Below are 15,913 nucleotides of genomic sequence, written 5' to 3' on the forward strand. Positions count from 1 at the left end.
CAATAGGCTTAATGTGTTGGGAAATACAGGACTACATGCAAAGAGAAATTGTAACAAGAAAAGTGGAGTTTCCACTGATGTTCTGTATCAGTTACCTTTACTAAGCTGTAAGGTGTAATCACTGACTGCCTCCTAATACCGAGTTACTCTGAACCTAGGTCAGAACTAAGTAGACCCTGACACCAGCTGCATGCCATGCATGAAGATGGAAGCGTATGGCGTGGCCTTTAGTCTCCTACAGAAACCCTTTTCTTCTAAAGCTCAAGAGAGATAGGACACCAAAAGTACTTAAAAGCAGAGCTGAATTTAAAAAAAGAAAGATGGTAATAATTCCATAAAATATATACTTCTGGGGCTTATCTTAATTTTTTAACACTCAGTCTGAGATGCTCTTGAATGTTTGTTGCTCCTTATTTTTAAGAATTTCTATAAACATTCAGGATAAACGCTAAAGGCAATTACATAAAAAAATTGGACTGATTCCTAAATGTAGTTTTTTTGTCCTTTTGTAAAGACTGTAGTAGTTCTTCAGGAATGTTGTGTGTAATCAAATGTTTCCAAGGCTTATGTTGCCTCCCAGGCCCTTAAGTATAGGGAGAGTTCGAGTATAAACATAGCCATGGCAATTCTGAAGTTTTAGGCAATTTTACAGACTGTATTTAAAAATGTGGTTACTGAATATTACATACTGTTATGGTTTAGGTAACAAATTTTTCCATTTGGAAACACTTGTTGAAACCAGCACAAATTTTTTCAGGGTGCTAAACTTTGTCTAGCCAGTTGCTCCGGACAAATTCATCAGAAATAAGACACTGGGTTCCTCTGTGCTAACAAAGCATTTAGCCAGCACACGTCAGCCCAGACCTTGCTGCTCTGTCCGGAACCTGGCAGGACGTGATTTAGGTCAGGGCTTCTTTCAGTGCAAGCTTCTGCTTTCTGAAAGGCTGGTGGCTCTGAGGGTTACAAGAAAGTCCAGTTATTGTCAGTTGAAGCTGAAATAGCCAGGGGTCACCACATTTATACATAAAGAGCAGACTGTGAAACACCTCAGAGATGGGTATTTTCACTGTTTTACAGATACAAATTTTAATAGTTTCCCAAGAGTGGACAGATTTAGTGGTAAAACTTAAGAATAAAACTTGGTGCTGTTAGAGCAAATGTCACCACTCACTGTTGCTACCAGAACATATAAAAGCCTGGTTGGTTTGCTGTGCTGTGACCCTACGTGGTCACACACCTGGTATTACCACCATACCTGTCCTGAGAGAAAGGTACAACTGCCCAAACAGGTTAGGGTTAGAAATCTGCCAGTAATCATGGCCTGTAAGTGCACTTTCTAATGGTAATATTGGGCATAACGGCTTTTAACATTTTGCCATTTTTACTTGTGAGAACTCCGTAATATGTTTGCTGTTGGTCCTCCATTTTTCCAGCATTTAGTCTTTCTGCTCAGAAAAGAAAGCTGCATAGGAGGTGGAAGAACGCAAGAGTTTTGGCCCCAGCAGTGGATGGGGTGTCCTTTTGGCTGCTCTGTCCAGCTGGCCAGCACAGGGGAGCAGTCAGGGAAGGTGCTGTTTAAGCCAGCACTGCCACATAGACAAAGAAGAGAGTTTTCTAATCTAAAAGCACGTGGCAAGAAATTCAGAAGGAGATTCTATTGTAAATTAACATATGTGAAGGTTACAGCTAAAGAAGAAAGCTGAAGATGTCAACTTGCAGTTACATAAAAGGCATCCTTTTTTAAAGGTGACATTAGTGTACTTCCGGGATTATTTAGCATGTACAGTTTTAATCAGAGGTTCATGCATTGTTTTATTTTATCTATTCATAAAATTGACTGTGCTGCTTTTTGTGTTTCAGGTTCTCTGGCACCTGGACATTTTTCGCCGCAGTTTCCGGCAAATCACAACGCACAAATGTATGGGTGATTCTTGCATCTTCTGTGCTCTTAAGGTAAAAGTTAGAAATAAATTGAAAACCATTTTTAAAAAATTTGAACAGAAATATTTATGATACTTGATTAATATATGTAATCAAACTTGCACCTGAAAATTTGGGAGAGCAAATATAAATCTGATAGCTACTGATCCAAGACGCTTCTAGTACTGCCTTTAAAATTTGTTCAGATACAAGGGCTCTTATCAATGGCATGCGGGTTATTGTGAGACTCCTTGTTTGAAAGATTAGTTCAGGCAGTAAAATAATTTTGCTTAATTTATTCCAATTTGCCGTTTGGTGTACAAATACAGTACTGGATACAGTTAGTATGCTCATCAGCATTTACCTGTTCCTTTAGAGCTACTTTAAATGTCAGGATGGAGAAGGCAATCTATCTTTAAGCCTTTCTGTTCAAAACTGTTGATTATGTAAGACTAAAAGGGTATTTTCTACTGTAAGTATTGATGTCTGCATTAAATGGCTCCACTCTTTGTAGTCTCTGTTTTAAAAAACATCAATTCTGTTTGTAGATGCAGATGCAATAGCTGACTGTCATAGAGGCTGCCTGGACAGTAAGATCTGAATGCTAGCTCTGCTTCTGAGTACTGCTATTTACTTGAGTCAGTTGTGCAATCCTGTGTCTCCATTTGTCTCTACCAATTAATTTGTAGCACTTTGGGTTTTTTTGTGGCCTCCTTTCTAAGTTTTGCTTCTTCAAACCCACAGCTTCTTGTGGGAGAAATGGACATGATGCAAACATGATGAAAATACCATCTTTAATCTTCCTGAGCAGTGATTTTTCTTTCTGAAATCAAGACTGAGACTTTGATCACTAATGGGTTATAAAATCCAACTAAAGTATATAAATTAATTGTGGTAGAATTTATTGTGTCAAGTATTATGTGTGCAGTAATGAAAAGCACAGACAGCATATCTTACAAATATGGCAAAATAGTACAAGGTTTAAATTAGGATCATCTCACGTTGATACAGGCAATAGTTATGGTATAATAACTGTCTTGCTACTGTTAAGTGACTTTACATGTGCTCTGGTAGAGATAGGCTTGAAATGAGTTATCTGGTTAGTTTTTGGGCTGCTGTTAAGGGGTTTTCCTTTGCACAGCAAAGAGGAGACTATTAAGGCATGAAGTGGAGTTATTTCCTTCTGAAGGGAAATTTGTCTCAAGATGTATCTGTTGAAATGACAGGACAGGATATTTACAGCAGTATCATCAGAAGAGGATATAACAGTGGGTTAGGAGCAAGATGGCACATCCAGACAAGAAAAAGATGGAGTATTAAATATATCCCCTTCCTTATAGGGAAGTGGCAAGGTTTAGTCATGGTCTGTTTTGAGTTCATTAAGTTCAGTGGAATAAATAATTTGAAGGTATTTCTTGGATCATGCCCTTGAGTGTTGCCAAGGGATTGTTGGCGTTCTTTGTTAGCTGAGGTCAGAAAGAAAAGGATTTAGGAAATCACCATCAATGTAAGCTTTTGCTGTTCTGGGGTTTAACCTAACAGCAAGATATGCCAAGGAAATACCAGGAGATCAGACAGGTTCTGCCATGGTTGAAAGTAGGTTCTCAACTCTGCATCAGACTCCTGGTTTTAATATAAAGATAATAGTTAAAAGTCTTTCTCTGCAAGAATACTGGAAAAGAGGGAGAGGGATGTGAAAGGATATTACAGGAAATGGGGAGAATGGGTCTTTGTGGAACTGGTCTTGAAAGATGAACTGTGGACAAAGATGCATGTGGATTAGCAGTACCAGTATGAGAAGGCAAGCACTACAGTAAGACTGGGAGATGACAGGATCTCTGTATTTTAATATGTATTAAAAGCAGACATTGGGTCAAAGAGTGTTTAGTTTTGTTGGTAAAATCCTTGCTTTTGATGTCTTGAAGTGTGTGGTAAGCTATTATAAACTTGGAAGTGACAGGTAGAGTGGCAGATTTCACAAATTGCATGCCTGCAGCCATATGCTTATTTTTTAAATTAGGCAGCCTTTGAAAAAGTTGTTGCGCTCTCTTCTCACTCACAGATATCTACAAGGAATTTTTTTGTGGTTTTGGTTTTTGGTTTTTTTCTATCTGAATTTCTTAGCAATGCTATGCTTAGCCAGGAGGTGTTACAACCCTTAGTTTCCAATCAAGCTATAATGTTGCACTAAATTCTGTACTACTTTTGCACATTTTAGGAAACTTGCATCTTCTTGTGTGCAGAATTCCTATAGCTCACAAAACCTCTAAAGAATGTGTAAACAATTAAAGAATTATCTAGACAAGTATTTATGAATGTGGGCAGTAACAAAGACTTGAAAAAGTAAACAAATTGCAGCTGGATCAAAAAGTTAGCATTTTCTCTGTTTACACTCCATTCTTCATGGGAGATTGCAGTGTTCTACCCAAACCCATTCCAGAACCTTTTTCTCTGGGTGGTATTGTGACACGCTTCCACCTTTATCTTGTGTGAAATGATGATGTGTGTACATAAATATTTGAAAAATCCCACACCCATTTTTGTGTTGTTATCAAGTCAAATGTTGTTATAAAGGTGAGTAATAAAGGTGGTCACTTAACTGTGAAATTGGGGATGCAAACCTCCCTCCAAAAAAACCCTCTGAACACCAGAAACATAGGTTGCCTTGCTTGCATGAAGCTGAAAAGGTAGGGGTATGCACAAAGAACAGCCCCAAACTGTGGAGATGGTCACATTTATCTTCATAAATCCTTAAGCAGGCGTCAGAAGTGGGGAAAAGGCTGTGTAAGGTATTTATTTGTTCTCTGCTGCCCTCTGGATCAGTGTTTTCAAATTGCTCTATTCTTTTCCTCCTGTACAAGTCTGTCTGTCTGGTACATGGTGTGTGTAAACTTGTGTAAGACATATGGGATAATGTGCTTAATGTGCACCTAATACTGCAGTGTAACCAAGAGCATGTTTTGTGTCCCACTACAGCAGGATCATGCCCTCCCTTCTGTGCTCAGCTTTTCCTTCTGCCTCAGCTCTCCTTTCTGCTCTGGAAGCCTTTAATTGTTGTCCTGCCAGGGTAATGCCAGCTTAGCCTCCAGGTCTTTGACATCTTCTTTCTCTTGAATCTTGCCTTAGGCTTTGCTAAGATGAGGGAGAAGATGTGACTGGATCCAGTGGGAACACAAGAATTTGGAGCTCTATACCATGCGAAAATCTCCCATTAGGGTCTGGGGAGAGGTAATTAGCCTTGCATGCTGTCAGGTGGATCTGCCCAAAATATGTGTCCAGACACGCAAGGTGGAGGCAGGATATGTTTACTCCTCTTCAGGTCGTGCTGGCACGTTCAGATTCCAGCCTGGCCTTGGAAAGGGACAACACTTGAGGGGAGTAGTCTATGTGGAGTCCCCTCGCTCCACTTCAGGGTCCCTTCCCAAGATACCTGATGCCTCCTGTGTTGTGCAGAGAGGATTCATGCTCTTCTCTGACTTTGAAATGTTTCTCTAAAGCCAACATCCTCTTCCTATTGACTCTAGAGGAAGATAGTCTTCATTAAGCTAAATTTAGCCTTTGAATAACACCGAAGAAGTTGTATTTTTTCCACGCTTTCTTGGCTTGCTGCAACTGTTTCTAGGGATTCTGATGTCATGCACAGTATTTACTGTAAATGCTCAGCTAGCTCTCTAAATACTACTTGTAATTTTAAATGTAGAATCACAAGACAGTGATGTCATACTTGATATCAAATCACATTTTCTTTTTGTACCACATTGAAGACTTCCATTGCACAAATTCTTGAAGTGATTTTAAAACTTACTGTGCTACCTGGCTATGTTTGTGGCCACAAAATAAACCTTGAAATCATTCCAGACGTACATAAGTTGGGTACTTTGAAGGAACCTTGCATCAACAGCTATAAAAAGACGAGAGAGCTGCAGACTCTGAGCTGGAATCCCAAACACTATTCCTTAAGATGTGACATTATTTAAATATTTTTTTTCAGAACACAAGCTGTCCTTACCTCTATGGTTTGCCTGCTCTAACACCAGAACAGCTTTTTGATATATTATTGATGTTGAAGCCTATTATGTTTTGGTTTATTTTCCTTTTTCTTCAGCGTGACTTTGCTTTGGTGTTTTGTTTATCACAGCTGGAAGAGGGCAGGAAGGGGGAAATCCGTCCACTGTACTGAGCATGCCACAGAGAGTTTGTTCTCCTTCCAGGGATTGTACTGGGAGCTCCATAGTGCCAGGATATAGGACAGAGTGTTTTTTGTAGATCGCAAAGAAGAATGCTCTGTTGATTGATAAATTCCAGTAGGGCTGGTCTTTTCTGTAATTTTGTCATGTGCAACAAAAGCAGGAAGAATGTGAATTTTCTGTGTAAAAATGATGTGGTTGTCTAAGATGAAAACTGAGAACAGTAAAGTTTTAGAGTGCTTTGAAGAAATGGAATGACTGTAGTTGGTTCTGATTAGCCACTTGCTTGAAGTGGAGTGATTTGTTATGAAATGTTCATCACGTGGTTGAGACAGTAATAGGTTGGTTGCAGAGATTTCATCTCCTTATTTTGTGCATTTTTCAAATCACGATAGTATTTCAGGGTAAAACAGTAGTCAAAATACATAAAATAATTACTTTTATCGTTTGAACTTTTTTTTTTTCAGTTGGCACTTGCAGTTAACTGCCTGCCAAATAAACTAGCAGCAAGTACAGTTTCCTGAGTTAATAAACTGGTAATTGAAGCTTCCAAATAACAATTGCCTGTTTTGATCTTGATCAAGTAGTTAATAAATTGTTACCTAGTAGATGTGCACATTCTATGATTTGGGTTTCTTTTGCTGCCACCCTCCTAAACAACACTCGTGGAAACTATTATTTTACTTGATTTTGGTAGTAGCCACGGGTGCCTGACTTGACAGTGTGTATTGGGGCCTGATGTTAATGTTCAGGATACAGTGTAACTACAAATGGAAGAGGCTCTAAAAGAAGGGAATAAATGGAAATCTAAGTTGATTGTTACAGACTTGGAGGTTTGGGAGGAGATCCAAAGACACAAACCCAAACAGAGCTAGAACTTATTGCAACCTTGAAGGCGAATATAACTTGAGGAAATGTGAGGAAGAAATGTGAGCTAGTGGAAATACTGTGGGTGGAGGCTGATGTGTTTGAATGGGAGAAAAGTGATTTTTAGCAGCCAGAATTTTTATTGAAACAGGTTGTGGTGCTGAGTAAGAGGCTTCATCAGGAGAGTGTTATGTTCTGAAGGAGACATTAGGTGCTATTAGCAAGAAAAATGGTCCACTGAATTGAATCAAGAAGGGCATGCTGTTGAAATGGAGAGAAAGTTTAAAAAAAATTATAAAAACAACCCCCCCTCAAACCAAAAACAAGAAACAGTTGAGTGACAGCAAGAATAATATTGACATGCTGAGCAGTGAGAGAAGGATGAGGATTGGCCGTGTTAATATTTGTAGCTTTTGCTAAAAGGTGGAAACTATTAATGTAGGGAATACTAAGGCATTTGGGGGAGAACATATTTTGTTTTTTGAAAGAAATACCACACCACTAGAGCTGCAGTGATATCCCCATCCAGAAGAAACTTCTGCATAATGCTGGAAGGGAATAATTAGTTCTCAGAAAGCTGCCAAGGACACAGCTCAAATTCACAGTGCACGAACACTGATCTGATTCAGTAGCTGTTGCTTGTTGTCTTCAGCTATCAGTTTATTCTTATGTCAGCCTACTTCTGCATGCTTGATTAAAAAGTCACATGTGCATGTATATCAAGTTTGGGTTTTTTAATTGGTATGGTTAGTGGTACACTGCAGATGTCAATTTAGCCCAAATAAATGGAATACTTCTTTCCTAGGGAGGAGATTGATTCCAAACACTGTTAAAAGGTAATTGGGAGCAGCTCATATAAACTATGGGAGGATTCACAGATATTGAAATCTTTAAAATTTAAAAGAATTACAAAGAACTCATGTCAATCCCATGAATTACTTCAAAAAATATTTGTTATCTTTAGTCTCTAAACTGCGTGGAGAACAACATGGTTTGTGATCATTCATATTTGGGGAAGGACTATGCAACGAGATGGACTTTGGGAATGTATTGGTCTTAAGGAATGCTTGCGCATCCTAATTTTGTTGTCTCTGCCACCCTTTCCAGACCTTTGAAGATGTGTAGGGAAGGGGATGTGAAGGGGAATGGGCTTCTTTTTTATATGTACCTTAGGAATGCAGTGTAACAAGAAGATATTCTTTCTATCTGAAAAATCCCTTGCTCATACCGTTCTCTGTCTTGGCTTGTAGAGTTACCAACATGCCAAGAACATGTCCTCAAGTGTAGAAAGCAAAGTACTACTATTAATACAATATTAGTAATTTGTTAAACTAATTCTTTTTTTGTTCAGTATCCTTGATTTTAGTTATTGACAACTGGTTAAATGAACCTTTTAACAGTGTCCATTCATTTTGTTGCCAATGTAAGGGATATGCTCAGTTGTGTTGGAATGTAGCCATTGAGGGGGATCATCAGTGAAGTGAATACACTGGTGGGATTTTCACCATATTCAATTTCAGTTGAAGAAGTTTTTAAAGAGAACGAAGTTTGAATGTTTTGTATATAGAGTTCTCATTATGTTCCAGAAGCACTGGGAGGAAAGGTGTCATGAGAGCACCTGGGGCAGAATCAGCAGTGCTTTCCTGGTCTGCACCCAGCTGGTTTTTTTCATACCTGTATATGGAACAAATGTTTTAGAGATTAACTGTATCACTCAAGGCAAGACCTTAAATTAAGGAGAGAGATCTGACTTAGATAATGTTAAATGATGAAACTGCAGGAAATGCCACACCTGTCCATCTAAGGCTGAGAGACAAGAAAGACCTGTTCTGAAGGGAAGCAAAGAATCTGTCTTGAAAAATAAAGGAGAAGGAACCCAATTGCCCCCCTAAAAAATCCCCAAAATTCCAGACCAAAACTCGAGGAAAACCAAACTGCCCTGTGTGTTCAAAGTGTTTTTGACTCCATTAGAGGTGCTTTTGGGACTTCCTATGAGCACTGTGTTCCATCATGCTGTAAACTGCACTGTGTAATGACATGATAAGATTTGATCTTTATTAGATTCAAATGCACAATTACTCGCTGGTTTTAAGACTTTTTTTTTTTTCTTGTAATCTAAATTAAACTATACCATTGTATGCTATGTCATTACAAATTTGAGGAAGCATTCTTCCATATAGTACTGGGATCTCTTACTTCTTGGTTTTTGCATTCTTCACAGAATTCTTTAACGTTTTGAATTGTTTTTTGTTCCATGGTAAATATGCTGTTTCTTTAAAGATGAAATTTGAAAGAGAGTTTTGGGTTGCTTGCTTCCTTTCCTTTTACCTAGTTTAGAGCCTGCATTGATTCTCACTCCCCAGGAGTGCAGAGCCATTTCAGGGCTTCCATTGAAGCAGACCAGGTCCCATCCATCAGTTCCTGGCAGTGAGGTTGTGGCCCAGTTGCTAGGCAAGTGTCTTGGTTTCCAGATCTGTGAAGTGAGATTGATGATAACCAGAATAAACACATTTCCAAAGCACAGCCATGAATGTTTTCAAGTGCTTGTAAATTATTTAATGGGAAGTGCTGAAGCAGGATGGAGTTATGTCTCACTGCTTTTTTTTTTTTTGTTCACTGAAATGAGAAAATTCACTAATGAAACATGAAACTTGCTCAGTTATCAGAGTGACAGAAATGGTGATTGAGTTTAAGTGCAGAGAGTTTGTAATTCTTTCAGTTTTTATATACATATATAAAAAAGGTAACTGAGGAGAGGTATTTTCTGTAATTCATGAAGTATGAGACTTATTGCCTCACATATTTCTCTTCATTACCACTTTTCTAATGATTATTTGATATTCTAATAAAGGCAATTTTAGAAGGGCTCTGAACTTCAGCACAGTGATCCCTCACCCATGAATGAGGACCATGAGGACTACCAAAATAAAAGTAACAGTAAAGAGAGATGGACATTTTACATCTATCTTAGATAATATGTCAACACTATAAATTGTTCCATTCCTACAGGCAGAAATGGCAGGGGCGCAGAGGTTGTGTGCTGGCTGTGCAGTGACAGCTGTGTTCTGCTCTCTTCCAGCTTAAAGCAGACAAAATTGTACCATTTGACAAACCTTTTCCCAATTTACTTTCTCATTTCCTTATAAGGAAAGTAAGAATAGTTAAAGGAGAAAAGTATTCAGGTTATTTCCAAATAATAGAGGTTCTAAGTATGCTGGAGAGAAGCTTTCTGTGATTAAAGGAGGAAGTGATACATGAATCGTGACTCACTGCTGATTAGTGTAGATTTGAAAGAAAACTAAACAGACAAACCAGTTTGTTTTTCTCCTTGTTTTACTGAGTTTAGAAGGCAGGAAAGCCAGCTGGTGCACAATTGAAGGTTATCCGTTATCCTTTTTTCCCTCTTGTAGTAAGAATTAAGGTTTTCCACAATCTTCTGAGAAATCGTGAGGAAAGTTTTATAGGAAAGGACAAGCAGAATTTTGAGACTGACACTGATGAAGAAGGTTGCTTGTCATATGAAATTAGGTAGAAAGTGGAAGAGTGGTGTAGAGACTGAGTGGCCCTATATGAAAATAAGGGTAGAAGTTTTTTACTGAAACTGAGGATCTTGCATACAGAATTCTGTTCCTGTTTTTGTAGGAAGGGCACAGTGAAAGTTAAATAACTTCAAAAGATGTTTTGGATATTTCACACACACAAAATAAATGTGAGGTTTTAATCAGTTGGGAATATATACTGAACTTTCACGCATATAACCTGCACTTTAGACAGTAATGTGTCTTTATAGAACTGCTCATCCTTGCAAATGGTTACCCAGGTGATGTGTAAGTTATGAAAATGCAGGTTTATGGCAGCAAGTGAAGAGCTGGCTCTACACAGGAACTGTTTTTCCTATTTGCTTTGTGCATTTTCCCTCCGGCACGCTGACACAAAAATCATCTAATTGTTATCCACTTGGATTTATGGAAGGTAAATTCCTTAAAGCGTGCAAGTAACAAGTTGTTGCTGTTTAAGGGCTAAGGTGTTTGGAAAGAATTGCTTAAGAGAGAAAAGAAGGTGGCATGTGTAAGAAGAAAGTTTCTGAGCTGAAGTGAGAAAGTTAATTGAAAAAGGAGAAACAGGAATAAAAGTGAGGAAGTTTTAGCGTTCATTGTATTTGCTTCAGGAATCAGATTTGGAGGAAGATCCAAGTGGGATTGATAGTGAGGGAAATTTACTCCTAAGCTCCCCACCCTTTCTTGGATATGTGAAGGGAAAGGAAAAAATACACAAAGGTGCACATGATTTCAAAGGAGGAACTTTTAGGATTTTGTCCTGTAGTCCATGTACAATACAAGTGTGTTCCTGGATCAAAGCAAGTTAAATGTTTGCTGTTTGTTTTCAGATAACTTGAGTCATATTTTGAAAATACAGTAGCTTAACTATCTTTTTGGGTTTTTACTAGGGTATCTTCAACCAATTTCAGTGTAGCAGTGAGAAGGTGCTGCCTTCTGATGCCCTGCGTACTGCTCTTGCAAAGACATTTCAGGATGAGCAACGCTTCCAGCTGGGCATCATGGATGATGCTGCTGAATGTTTTGTGAGTATAACTCAAAGATGGTTTGACAGGCACAGATGTGGCCCCATGCTACACAATCTTTCCTTCTGACCCCCCCCCTTTATTTTTTTTTCCTCCTCCATTCCTCCTTTCCCCGGATTGCAAAAGGGTTTGCATGTGTGGCCTGGAAAAGTCCCTAAGAGATCTCTAAGATAATGATTTGGGAATGGAAATACCAGTGTTAACCATTTTTACAGTTACTTTTGCTTGCACTCTCAAGTGTATCTTAGATATGAATTGTAAAAAAAAATGCACTGCAAGAATGATCCAGGATTCCAGTTTTAAGGATCACCTCAAAAGGGTGAAAGGACATTTTGTTTGCCAGTTACTCTGAAATCATGTTTTCACAGGAAAACTGTTCAAGCCAAATTGTACAAGGTCAGAGCTGTTTTGCCTAATAATTAATCTTGACCTGTTTATTGCAGGCCTACAAACCATCCAAGCAGCCAATAGTGATAGTGAAAAGTGTGCTGCTGGAAGAGATGTCAGTAAACTTATGGTACCCACAGGTTAATGTTGGCAACTGTGGAAGGAGAGAAGGTCTTGGGACAAGACCCCCTGAGAACTTTAAAACAGATAGAGTTGAATGAAACAATGTCTAGCAAACATTCAGTGTTTTTGTTTCATATAGAATTTAGTCTGCCTCTTCATGTATTAGTTCTCCCCCTTTTTGATAGAATGTAGATTATGTGCCATATTTCAAAGCCCTTATGGAATGTAGAAATTGATTTGGGTTACTTTGTATTGATGAGAAGTTAGTGTGAATCCAGTGATTTTAAAACTGCAAAGCTGCTCTGTCTGTTACTTTTGATCAAATCCATTGATGCTTGAGAAGTGGACAGAAGAATCATCAGCAGAATCTTCAGCAGTGCTAGTAAATAAAATGAATCTGACATAATATTTCAAATCAGAAGTGGAGGCCATTTTTTTTTATATCAAAGAAATATAAATTTCTTTGGGTTTGAGGCAACTTTCACAAATTTGCAGGAGCCTTCTGTTTTTGTAAATAACACTTAAACATTATTGCATCTGACATGCTCTTGTAATTTATATCTTAACTTTTTTGTCTGCATTTGAAATTATCTAATGCTTTTTTTGCCTTTTCTTCTTTGGCTAGGAAAACCTGTTAATGCGAATTCACTTCCACATTGCAGATGAGACAAAGGAAGATATTTGCACTGCACCACATTGTGTTTCCCACCAGAAGTTTGCTATGACTTTATTTGAACAGGTGAGGTGATCTGTGCTTAGTACCAATCACCAGTTCTCAAGTTTCGTATTTACATTCCTAAACCATGCATTGCCCTGGTAAAAAGATATACAAACAGAAGTATTGCTACAGAAATACCTGTTTAATCTTGTCAATGTATTATATTTTCTTTCTCCTTAGTGTGTTTGTACCAGCTGTGGTGCCACCTCTGACCCATTACCTTTCATCCAGATGGTACATTATATTTCCACAACCTCACTCTGGTGAGTTGACTTTTTCACAAGGAACTTCTATTTTTTTTCTTTTCCTTTCTTTTTTTCTTTTTTATCCATACTAGTATTGCAGTTTAACCTTTATGATCACAAGATCAAATGTGCAGAACATGATTTGTTCAAAGTTCGTGGAGCTTTGATAATTCTGATAAAGAACACGACGATTTAATGAGGCAGAAGACAGCAATTTAGGCATGAATCAGTGTGTCTGCTTGTTTATGATCCTGAATCTTAATAACTGGAGTGGGAAGGACTCATGTATATTTTGAAGGACCTTAATATGTGAGCAGGTGATTTAAGAAAACAGATAAAAAAATTAAAAAATAAAAAATTACGTTGAAAAAGACCTTCGGACATCTACTCCATCCTCCTGTTCAGAGCAGGGCTGACTTCAAAGCTAAATCAGGCTGGTTGGTGTTTTGTGCAGCTGAATTTTGGAAGTGTTTAAAGGACAAAAATTCCATTACTTCTCTGGGCTGCTTGTTCCAGTTCTTAGGAACTCAGTGTGGAGCTTTTTTTCCTTATATCCAGTGAGAATTTCCTTTTCTGTGTCTTCTGCCTCTTGTCCTTTCTCTGTTTGCCTCCGTGAAGGGTCTTGTTTATGTTCAGCTTGTCTACAGTTTTCTGTAGTGTTGCTCCTCAGCCACTGGGTGCCCAGGCAGTACTGCTCCACTGAGTGTGCTCTGTCCAAGGTGTAAGACTTTGTATTCTTCTTGACTGAATTTCATGAGGTTCCTGTCACCTCTTTTCTCAAACCTGTCAAGATCCTTCTGGATGGCAGCACTCCCTATCTGGATATTGACTTCTCCATCCAGTTTAGTGTCATGTGTAGACTTGGTGTGGGTGTATTTCAGTTTGTCATCCAGGTTGTTAATGAAAATGTTAAATAACTTCAGCCTCAGTATTAACCCTGAGGAACACAACTCTTAACCATCTACTGTTTGTTTTGCTCCTCTGAGCTTAAAGGTCCAGTTAGGTTTTCTCCTGCATTGTATTCTACCTGTGCAATCCACATCTCCCAGTTTGGCCTCAAGAATGCTGTAGATGACTTGGAAACCTTGCTAGAGACCAGATGATATTAACTGCTCTCACCTCCTCGACATAACCCAGCATATGATAGAAGATAATCAAATAGGTCAGACATGGTTTGCCCTTGGTAAATCCATGCTGGCTGCTCTACTCACCTTCTTGTCCTACATATGCTTGATTTCCAAGGGGATTGATTTGGTCTGTCGTTACTTCAGGTGATAGAGTGAGACTGACCAGCCTGTAGTTCTTCAAATCTTCTTTCTTGGAAGGATATATAGCTCTTGTTTTTTCTAGTTATTGGGGAAGTGCCCTGGTCACTGTGACCTTTCATTAAAGGAGATGGTGCACAGAGCAATAACTGTGGCTCTATAGCAGATTGTTTGAATTAATGCTAGAGGAGAGAAGTCTTCTTTTAATAGGTAGTTTCTCAGTTAAAAGTTGCTTAAATACGGTCAAGGCAGGAGTCTGTTATTTGGTTTTTTTCTTAAAATTTTTATTGGGATTAGAACTTTGTTTTTTGTCTGGCATGTGAGACCTGTAGTTACAGAGCCTGAAAAAATTGTCATGAAAACCACTAGTCGCTCTTCTAATGCAGATCTGCTAAAAGCTACCACTTCACCAGTGTACCAGGAATACTGTAAAGCATTCCCCCTTGTGGCTGCTGCCTGCTGTTCTATCGAGCTGTAGTTTTCCATTAAGTTCCAGAAGACACTTTATATCAGAATATTATTTACTAGAAAAATGGGAAAATAATTATGTAAGTGGTATTCAGGATTTTATATAAAAATATATGAAATATCACAATAAAAACTGTCGCGTTATTTTAAAAGCACCCATACACAGTAGCACGTTTATTTACCGCTGAAACCATTTTAAGCTTAAACATGCTTTGAGCACTAGTATTGTGTACATATTACCATCTTTCTTTCAACTTGGACAGTAAAATAAATTGGGTACTTTGCTATTTTTTGTTTGCAGTTTTGTGATTAAGGGTGTGCTTTACTGTGTTATTTTACTACGACTGTGATTGTTGAAGGGAAGCATTTTGAAAAAGATATTTCGTTTGGAAATCAAGTATTTATCAAAATGCTAAAGTTTGCTTTTAAGATATAAATTTTAAGCCCAACAGTGATCTGTTTCTGTTTTGAGTTGTACTTGTTTTCTTTATGCAGTATTATAAGGGAAGATGTTGTAATTCACACTGAACAATGTGTGTTTTTTCTGTACTACAGTGTTAAATATAAAAAGTGTTGTGTATTTTAAGGTTCTTAACTTTTAACGAAATGTTAGTGAAACATATACTGGCTTAATATGGGTTTGTTTTATTTTATTGTTAAACTTTTGTTTTTCGTGTTTTCTCTTTACTGAAGCAATCAAGCTATTTGTATGCTGGAGAGGCGAGAGAAACCAACTCCAGATATGTTTGGAGAGCTACTGCAGAACGCCAGCACTATGGGAGACCTGCGGAACTGTCCAGTGAGTATCCTTACTTTTCTTTGGGTTTGAATTCAGTATCTCACAGTCATTCAGTGAAGAAAGGGGAAAATTACTGATGATGGGTGCTTCTTTGACTAGACACAAGTATTGAAAACAGGAGTAGATGTCGTGTTTGGGTTTCCTATGGGGAAAGGCTGAGGGAGCTGGGGTTGTTTAGCCTGGAGAAGAGGAGGCTCAGAGGTGACCTCATCACCGTCTATAACTACCTGAAGGGAAGTTCTAGCCAGGTGGGGGTCGGTCTCTTCTCCCAGGCACTCAGCAATAGGACAAGGGGGCACGGGCTTAAGCTCTGCCAGGGGAAATTTAAGCTGGATATCAGAAAAAAATTCTT

The 15,913-nt window shown here is 38.4% G+C and overlaps 1 protein-coding gene across 11 annotated transcripts in view; it reads left to right on the top strand.

Annotated features, from left to right (window-relative positions):
* The window catches only part of USP54 (ubiquitin specific peptidase 54), a 96,061-nt gene that overhangs the window by 47,509 nt on the left and 32,639 nt on the right, over positions 1-15,913 (top strand). For 9 of the 11 annotated variants that reach the window (XR_001873519.1, XM_017807133.1, XM_017807139.1 and 6 more), the window contains exons 3-7: positions 1,861-1,953; positions 11,422-11,556; positions 12,692-12,805; positions 12,965-13,047; positions 15,456-15,561. Coding sequence is in view for 10 of the 11 variants with exons in the window: in XM_017807133.1 (XP_017662622.1) it covers positions 1,861-1,953; positions 11,422-11,556; positions 12,692-12,805; positions 12,965-13,047; positions 15,456-15,561 (531 nt within the window). In the remaining variant the exon portion in view is untranslated. Of the gene's footprint in view, positions 1-125; positions 324-1,860; positions 1,954-5,046; positions 5,149-11,421; positions 11,557-12,691; positions 12,806-12,964; positions 13,048-15,455; positions 15,562-15,913 lie in introns of those variants that run through there. The other 2 variants (XM_017807138.1, XM_017807140.1) reach the window with 2 other exon arrangements.

Source organism: Lepidothrix coronata, unplaced genomic scaffold, assembly GCF_001604755.1.
Source record: "Lepidothrix coronata isolate B3197 unplaced genomic scaffold, Lepidothrix_coronata-1.0 Scaffold17, whole genome shotgun sequence".
NCBI classification, from domain to species: domain Eukaryota; kingdom Metazoa; phylum Chordata; class Aves; order Passeriformes; family Pipridae; genus Lepidothrix; species Lepidothrix coronata.